This window comes from Borostomias antarcticus, assembly GCF_949987555.1.
Source record: "Borostomias antarcticus genome assembly, chromosome: 10".
Classification (NCBI taxonomy): Eukaryota; Metazoa; Chordata; class Actinopteri; order Stomiiformes; family Stomiidae; genus Borostomias; species Borostomias antarcticus.
The window spans coordinates 28,137,440-28,147,172 of record NC_140243.1 but is presented as its reverse complement, the minus strand read 5'-3'; the positions used below and the strand labels follow the sequence as shown (position 1 = coordinate 28,147,172).

At 43.7% G+C, this 9,733-nt stretch overlaps 1 protein-coding gene across 1 annotated transcript; it reads left to right on the top strand.

Annotated features, from left to right (window-relative positions):
• Positions 1–777: 777 nt before the first annotated feature.
• LOC311314366 (C-X-C chemokine receptor type 3-like) lies at positions 778–2,767 on the top strand (the record flags this gene model as incomplete). The annotated part of the gene is made up of 3 exons (XM_084444703.1): positions 778–1,041; positions 1,144–1,876; positions 2,688–2,767. 3 exons carry the CDS (start codon positions 778–780, stop codon positions 2,765–2,767), a joined length of 1,077 nt encoding a protein of 358 aa, XP_084300829.1.
• Between the last annotated feature and the right edge of the window lie 6,966 nt (positions 2,768–9,733).

Here is a 9,733-nt window from a genome sequence, read left to right as displayed (position 1 = left end):
CAGTTGCGAGTCTATGTGAGTTAATTTCAGTTAAGATATGGTTAATGTAGCCTGCTCAAAAATATAGAAAATGTATGACCTCTTCATCTACTGAAATTATTGCCCACATTTGGTGGGAAAAGTGTACACAAGTGTAGTCCTGGCTGCCCCAGGCTCTCTCTATATAATCATCCAAACACCCTAACCAATCGCATGGCCACAGATAGCTTTAGATTGATAGTTTTCAGTGTCTGTAGACGGTGTATGGGTTGCTGGACTTACAACATCCTCACTGCATGTTCAGAATGTTGTTACTGCATGTACAGAGGATTTTTGTGTATTCTCATTGTATCTAGAGAATGGAACATTGCTGGTTTCGCCCATGGGTGATTCGTACTCTGGCACACGCCAGAGCATGAATCATCCATGGGCGAAACCAGTGGTCACAATGTTCCACTGTCTGAAACACTACGGACTTGTTAAAATAAAATAATAATGTCAAGATACACTTACAGTATAGTACTTTAGGAGACAAGAGCTGTAAACTTACAGTATGTGTATTTATGCTTTCTTGTACATAACAGGAATCCCCAATGGATGAACAGAGTGACAAGTTGACGATAACATTTGATGAATTACCTGACGATTTCTTCGATTATTGGAATGAGAGTGACAATGACACTGGTAATTACAGTACAGCTACAAATTCCTACAGTAGTATGTGTAAAAGACTGGCAAAATAAAATCTGATTCTGATTCCTAGGTGACTTTAAAGAGATGTGTAGCTTAAGTGAACGAATGCGCTTCGACGCGGTGCTCCTCCCGGTGCTGTACACCCTGGGGCTGGTTCTGGGCCTGCTGGGAAACGGGCTGGTCCTGGTGTTTCTGGTCCAGAAGAGGTGGAGAGGGGGCTGGAGTGTGGCGGACACCTTCATCCTGCACCTGGGCGTGGCAGACAGCCTGCTGCTCTTCACCCTGCCCTTCTGGGCTGCTCAGGCTGCTCAGGAACAGGGGTGGAGCTTCGGGACGCCCCTCTGCAAGATCGCTGGAGCAATGTTCACGGTAAAGCCTGGGGAAAATAAGTTTATCTGTTTAAACACTGTTTATTCTACCAGTTGCTCTAACAGTACCTCCCCCAACTCTCCTCTCTTTCTCTCCCACCAGCTGAACTTCTACTGTGGGATCTACCTGCTGGGCTGCATCAGTCTGAACCACTACCTGTCCACCATCCACGCTACACAGATGTACTCCCGCAGAAAACCCTGGATGGTTCAGGCCAGCTGCCTGTCTGTTTGGATATTCTCTCTCCTTCTTTCCATCCCTGACTGGATCTTCCTGGAGGCTCTGCCGGATACCAGACAGGACAGAGTGCTGTGCATTCAAAACTACCTGGGCTTCTCCCAGTCTGCGACTAGCTGGCGCCTGGCCTCCCGCCTGCTCTACCACATAGTGGGCTTCCTGGTGCCCTCGGCCGTCCTCCTCTTCTGCTACTCCAGCATCCTGTTGCGGCTGCGTTACAGCTCCCTGGGCCACGAGAAGCACAGGGCCATCAGGGTCATCCTGGTCCTGGTGCTGCTCTTCTTCATCTGCTGGACGCCCTACAACATCACCCTCATCATGGACACTCTCCACGTAAACAACACCCTGACTGACTCCTGCCAGAGCAGGACCAGCCTGGCGAAAGCCCTCACAGCCACCTCCTCCCTGGGCTACCTTCACAGCAGCCTCAACCCAGTGCTGTATGCCTTTGTGGGGGTGAAGTTCCGGCGCCACCTGCTGAACATACTGAGGTCGCTGGGCTGCAAGCTGAAGAGTGGGGTCAGGCTGCAGGCTACAGAGAGCAGGTGGAGCTCAGGGAGCTCAAAATCTGGAGACACGTCCAATATCATCAGCGATGGTATTGGACATGTCTCCAGATTCGCCATCTCAGGGAGGGAGGGAGAAGAGGAGGCACAGAGGATAGAGAGATGAGGAGAGACACAGGCACAGACATATTGGCACACATATTGTGACGGTTTGACTAGATTCATGTGGTTGCCAGTCAGGCTAATTTTTATACATAATTTTATACATTATATTATATGGACTTCTCATGAACCCTTATAACAGGTACCAATATTTCAATTCTTAATATTAAAATTACAATTATTTTTTTCCAATAACCAAGGATTGTGTCTTACCGATTGCTACTAGCTAGCTAGCTAGCTACTAACGTTACTAGCATCTAGCTACCACGCGGGTCGACAGTAAGGTTAACCTAGTAAGTTAGCAAGCTAGCTAGAACAATCGGACACAATCGTGGCTTAACTACATAAATATCACAAAATAAACTCTAATATCATCCAGTTAATGAATAACATGGTATTTCAGCAGAAGACCTGCATAATTATTATTATTTTAAAACAACAACAAATAAATTGCTTCATCCATTACTCACCGTTCGCGTAGCCTGCTAACTAACCTCTACCATGTCGGCGCGAAACGTTACTGCGTGCTACCATGACTACCATTGATCAACTGCGTGCTACCATGACTACCATTGATCAATGGGTGAATGGGTACGTTCGAAATGCCATACGTGATGGCACTGGCTGGTAGCAGGGGTGGCGGGGTTATTCAAAGCAGCCAAAAGACTTGTAATTTTAGCTCTACAGTTTAGCTCTACAGCTGTTAATACGTCATTTTACTACGTTTTATTATCTTTTCAGGAAAGAAAATAGCTGTAGATAATTTGATCCCACGTTATCAAAAGATCGGTTGCCAGGAGCAGCAGTTTGCAGGTGTCTAGCCGAGACGCATTCCCCAGCCAGGCAGGGGTTCCATCTCTCACCGGTAGCCAGCAGTTGGGCTGGTTCGGCTAACCGTAGTTAGCTAGACACTACGTAAATTTGCCAAACTGATTAAATACGACGCACACAACATAAAACTGCCTAACTAGTTTAATCTTGATGTTACTAAGATATCTCCGAAATTAATATACAGTAGGACCTCGATCATCCGAACTTCAGAGATCCGAACCTCCCGGTCTACCGGACAGGCTTACATTTTTTTTTTTTTTAGCCTGCTATCTGGTTACTGGTGGGATTTTCATTACAGTACTGTAGGCCTACTTGCATTTAAATCTGTCATAATAAACACGTACTGTATCCTACTGTGAATAAAAACAGAACTATGTAAACCTACATGTTGCCTGTAGGCTGTAGCCTACTGTCACGTTTTCTTTGTTACTTTAAAGGAAAATGCTCGTTTTTGACAACCTGGACCTTATTTACGACATATTATAAGAAGTTTGACTCACCGAGATCACTTTTGTGTTGTTCGGAGGCCTGTAGAAGAAATTTAAAATCCAGCGCGAGCCAGTATATCCATGTAATGGCGTCGGACGGGGCAACGGGAATGCAGTTTCTCAAAATCCATTTTCGGCCGCTAAACGGTTGTTTTCATCAATCAGATTGGATGAATCGACAGTTGAGATTCCTCAACGCGAGCCATTGTTGTTTTGGTTTTCAAATACCGGGTCTTTAGCCTCTGTAATATGATCTTTACACGCCTCTCCCCCACTTGCTCCAGCACGCATGCGCACAAGCCAGCGCGCAGACTGGCTATTCTCCCTCACATTCTCTGCGCTACGATCGGATTGTTGCTGACGAATGACGACGACAATATTCTCGGCACCAACAACGATCGTAGCGCAGAGAATGTGAGCCGGAGAATAGCCAGTCTGCGCGCTGGCTTGTACTCAACACTGCACTCATACACCCTTCACTCACTCATGCACTCACTTACACCACTGATGACTGACCGCACATCCCATGTTTGATTTATGTATTTTATGTATTGTTTGAGTTTAGTTTAATTAATCCTATTGTTAATTCTTAGTTTGCTGTATGCTTTATTTTTATTGTGTACATGACATTACACTCTGAAACACAGACTTCCTTCTTTCCTTCCTTCCTCCCTTCCTACATACCCTCCTTCCTAGAAAGTACTTTTCGATAGTACTTTGATCCGAGACACTGTCAATTAACTCTGGCTGAGGAGGCAAAGCCACAATGACACAATTTTCATGGGGTTGCTCACAGTAGAGCGTGTGTCTTTTTGTCTGCGTGTCATAAGAAAGGAAATGTAATAGATGGCATGGGGATATCTACTGTATCAGCACCATCAACAAAGAAAGAACACTATTATAATTATCTATTTACCATCCAAGAAGACACTGTCTTCTGTGCAGATACAATAGGTGTGGCCACTGGTATGGCTGCCAGCGCCACTGTGACCTGTTACATAAGAGCAACACAGTATCATCAAGTGGGGGTCGGGACCCCCTGGGGGGTCGCGAGACGGGGATGAGGGGTCTTGAGATGATGAGGTGGGGGGCTGCGAGATCATAAAAAAAATAAAAAAAATCTATTAACCATAATTGTTACAAAAGGTAAAAATAGTGTTTACATTAATAATAATACAGCTACTAAAATATTACAATAGATTGTGTTCTTTTGTTGTGTTGGTGTTATGCCTATTAGTACGTGTGCGCGCAAACATTTGCATGCTTCCACCTCTGGGTATAGAGGGGGTCGCAAGTCTCTGGCACCGTTATTTTGGGGGTCGCAGGCTGAAAAGTTTGGGGACCCCTGCTTTAGAGCATTCAATTGCATGACGCTGTGTGGACTATGCAGAAGCAAAAACATGGTTTTGGTACAGTTAGCTAGTGAAGTTACAGTATTGCGAACTAGCAGACTTTCTGAATAGCTAAACGCCCACTACCGTCAGCTATCCAGTCGGACATTTAGATAATGACATCAAACATGTTTCAGAACACATATAACCTTCTGTACTTCAGGATCTGAAAAAACATAACTAATCTCCAATGAATCATAGCTAAATCTTATTTTGGGGGACGCTTGTTATAAGCTTACTTAGCTTACTTCTTCTGAGCTTTTGTTCTCACAAAGCGGCGCCTTACCTCAAAGCCAATCGGACCAGCAATACAGGTGCACACACACACACACAGTTTAACATGGTAAGCTTTTTTAATATACATTTAAACAACAAAAACAACAGCTCTTCTACACAAACGTCCATGAACATTAATCAAACTAAAACTTAAATGGTTTTGATGTAGATTCTCAGACAGTTGGATTACCGGAAGCCATGAATCATGTGGGTTTATTAAACAATGAGTAAGCATATAGTATTACAAGATAATAGCCAAGATACAATATCTCGGCTGGCACAAGTATGACACTGTTATGGCAATTGCAATACAATACCGTACAGTGTGTTTTCGCAGGGGAGATGAGTAGCACAGAGTTGATGATGAAAGCAACAGGTTGAGTGACTAAGCTAACAGGCTAACATGAAACAATGCTAAGCTGGGAGCTAGGAGCTAAGCTAAGCAGAGGCTAGCGCGTGCTAGGGTAAAACTACAGCATGAGCAAACAGCGCTGTGTCTACAGTCTGTTGGTTCTTAAATATACTCCTTGACCAGGAGGTGGGGGCTGGTCATATGACAATCTTGGGTTATGGTGATCTAATCATTTTGTCGATCGGCCAGGTCAAGATTAGATTGTTGCTGGGGAAATCTGACCATATCTAATGTCGAGTTGGCTAATCCAAGCAAGGCAATGGCAGTGCAGCTTATCTAAATATACACTATGTCTAGGGCCTGTTAAAGGTTTTCAGAGTTTACTGTAGCTGAAACTGAGTATATGGAAAACAACGAAAAGGGGAAGTTCTTGCCCACATCAATATAAAAACTTAAATCAATTGAAGAAAATAAAAAATAGCTCTCGGAGAGCCAGTACCTCCTCTCCCTCTATATCTGCCCTCAGTCCATATGGGGACTTGGGCAGCTCCAGCCCCCCCACCACCTCCTCCCACAGAGCCCTCTTCACGTGGAGCATGGTTTCATCCATAAGGAGGAGGGTTAGATCTGTCTCGTCCGCCTCCTCTGCCATGACCCCCACCACCTCAATGGTCTTGGCATGGACCTGTTGTGTTTGCACCTACAGAAGAGCAATGAAACATATGATTCAGTGTACAGATTAAAATCAAATTATTTCATTTCAAGCACTTTTTCTACATATTTATTTTTGTGTAGCATTTTCAAGGACAAAGGAGCATATGTGACGGAGTTCATTCTGCTCTGCACAAAAGACACCAACCACCCCAGCTACCACCTATTAGCACCATCTCGCCGGGGAGACGGAAGATGGCTGAGCATCAGGACCACAAAGGAGTGGTACCACAACAGCTTCATTCCCGATGTGGTCCGCAAGCTCAACAGCCAACAGTTGCAGTAGACTGACACTGAAGACACCCCCCCATGACCCATTATCTCCATCACCACCACCCCTTGGCCTGGACAGTTAACCCCCACCCCTGCCCCGCGACTGTTCTGTTCAGATGGGCCAGTCTCTCAATCCCACTCCCCTGCCCTCGCTGACCCCCCCCTCCCAGCCCCCGTTGGCCTACCACCTGGACCCCCCCCCGATTGGTAGACAATAACAATTGACTCTTTCCTATACAACAGACAACAACAACTGACTGCACAACTGTATACTTGAAATGTTATTTAATTGCACTGCCTATATCATGGACACAGACACAGCTGTCCATGATCATATGAGATAAGTAGATGTGGATACTGATAGATTATGCTAGACGGATGGAATGCTAGACTACGGATAGTAATCTGCCAGTTTGGGAACCTTTAAATGTCTAGCTCCGCACCTAGGACTGGAATGAGGAACTGATTAGTACTGATAAGATATTTGTAAGGACAAGCGATGACAATAATTCAAATGTGCCTGTATCTGTGCTTGTTACACATGGCAAATAAACTTTCTATTCTATTTAGTTCGGTGTTTTTAGTTTTGTCACTTGACCCATGTTAAGGGATTGTCCAGGGCGCGTACCTGTGATGTTGTTCTCGCAACTCAGATGTGCTACAAGAGAGTTCCCTATCGGCCTGAGTTTCACCACAACTAACATGATCCCCGAGGACTACCTCAATCCATGAGGGTTTAAGAGGGGTCACGATTCAATCGGTTACACATAAGCAGTGGTTAGTTATAGGTGTACAGTTAACTTCTGACTAAGATGTGCCTTGTGGACTGACCGGACGGGTAATGTGAAATTTGTGCACATATCCCAATACATTTGTGAAATCCCCATTTCACCACATTTACCATATCATAATTTACCTCTATAGTGGTCCAGTTAGTGCTGGACGCAGTGTACCCATATGTGCCTTGCCTGCCTTTTATATGGGACACCCTCACCACACTGTTGAGGGGGGCCTTGAGGAGGATGGCCTCCCTCCAGAGGGAGACCACCACCCTTTCTCCGTCCTGAAAATAGTATAAAAGAAAAGTGCTGAGACAGGAATTATGATTTTAACTTCATCATCATTAACAACATCATCAATGAGTAGGAAATTGGTCAAGGGTACAAAAATTGCTCATGGTATTAATACATTTCAAAATGTTTAAAAGTAAATGGCAAGATTATTTGTTATTAAAAGAGACGGATACAATTGAAGTAAGATTTCTTACTAAAAACATTTTTACCTTCTCCAGTGTCAACTTCTGGAGTGGGTACTCCTCATTTTGGACAGTCAGCCTCATAACTGAAGAGATCTACAACAAAAACAGGAAGATACATAATTAAGATTATGTAACCCATTTGTTTCGGCATGCCCAGGGCGGGATTAGAACCGGGGTCTCCTGCTTGGGATGCAGACACACTGACAGTTGCGAGATACAGAACCATGAAGTCATGGAACCTACTACCAACATAAATTATAACCATGACACATACGTATGTTCAAAAACAAATAAGGAAACACTTGGGTACTGCATACTTGAGACACTAGATGGCGATGCTCTGTAAATGGAAATGTGTAGTTTTACATGGTTTGAAGATTGTTTTATTTATGCTATATATTTGATATTAGTGTTTTTATGATGACAATGTAAAACTGTATGATACTGTTTTAAAGTTTGACATTTATAATGTATGTTTTATCTGTTTGATATATGTAATGTATGTTTTAAATTATATTTGTAATGTAATGTTTTAAATGTGGACCCAACTAAAAGTAGCTCTACTTTAGGGTAGAGCTAATGGGGATCCTCCTAAATAAACAAATAAACAGTTGCGCCAATAGGGACGACCCTCATGGAGGAACTGTGCACCTTCACCAGCTACTCCACGTTTCACTCGGTACAATTACATCATAGTGCTTGATACACAGGCCTGGACTCAAACATGGGCAAAAGTTATAGAAATGTATCTTGTTAGCATATACAATATCATCCCCTCTATCCCTACAGCCCCTTTCCATATTTCCAACACATGTAAATACTTCCCATTTCATAAAGAACAGCACGTTGGATCATTTTGTTCTACTGAATTTTTGCAGTTAAAATGTTGAATAGATGCAATGTTCATTCATCTGTGGTGTAGGGTACATGCACCTCAACTCTAAAATCAAAAAGTGGAGTTAAAGAGACCTCTAACAAGCTAAATGGGACATGTCTTTGGAATCAGAATTTGAAAAGCCAGCCCATATTTTGAAGTATAAGACCCGCCTGTAACTCGGAATGTAAACTAACCTCGACAACACGTCCCTAAGGACATCAGCCTCCCCGTCAGCCGGGCCTTTAAGGGAAGGAGAGGGGAGGCCGGGTTGAGCAGTGCCAGTGCCTGCTGCCCCAGCTCTTCAGGCACTGCCACCGGGGCTGAGTGAAAAGCCAAGGTGGATCTGGTGAACCCGATTGTGCGCTCTTGGTCCTGGGGCTGGGGGTCCGGACACTACAGTTTTTCAATATGTAACTTTTTCCAGCCTAATGAGATGAACGGAATAATATTGATGAGCCAGAGGTACAGTATGAAGCCAACTACAACAGACTACAAAAGCAAATCTATTCACATGACCAATTTCTACAGATGTCAGCAGCTATGATCAAGAGTAAATGTGTATCATATTTCAATTCACATATTGACATAGGTCAGTAGATATCTAGAAGTTAACAGAATGTATATAATGAGCTACAGGTAAATGGTAAATGTATTTCTTGTTTATTTGAACAATTTTAAGTCAAATAAAGGTTAGATGTATAGTATATCTAATATTGTGAGAGGTCAAGCTGATTGCCAACAATTCTTTTTTATACATATAAAAAGAGTAAAAACCTGTAGCTTTGAGGCGTGTTCCTCAAACAATGACTTTTGTCACCGAGTGACCGTCTGACAAGGCACATATCTTGTTAACCTTCAAACCGTCCGGGGTGCAGCTTCCGTTGGTCCACTTCCACTTGAGGACCTTTGTTTGCTGCACCTCCCCAATAACTTTGACCGCCACCATAGGTGGGCGGTCAAAGGGGTGGGAGGTGGTTCCTTTTAAAATAGTTGAGTGACATGCTGAAAAATAAAAGTGAAAAGGATTCTCTCTGCCATTACAATACAGAGGCAGGAACGATGTGCTCATTCTGTTGCAACACATTTATTTTCAGGGCTCAACTGTTCGTAATTGGAAAATACAATGTAGCCTAGGCTATGTCAGAAGCGCTCTCTTGTCGTCTACTTCACGCGTCACGGCACCTACTGACGGCATTTAGCATAGTGACTGTGTAACCGTACAGGTTATGCTAAAGACCCTTGAGTACACAGCAAGAGGAGGCGATATATATTTCTCACAGTAATTTATTGGCAATTCCTTTAAGGACACATTTCCACCCATAGGGATGAA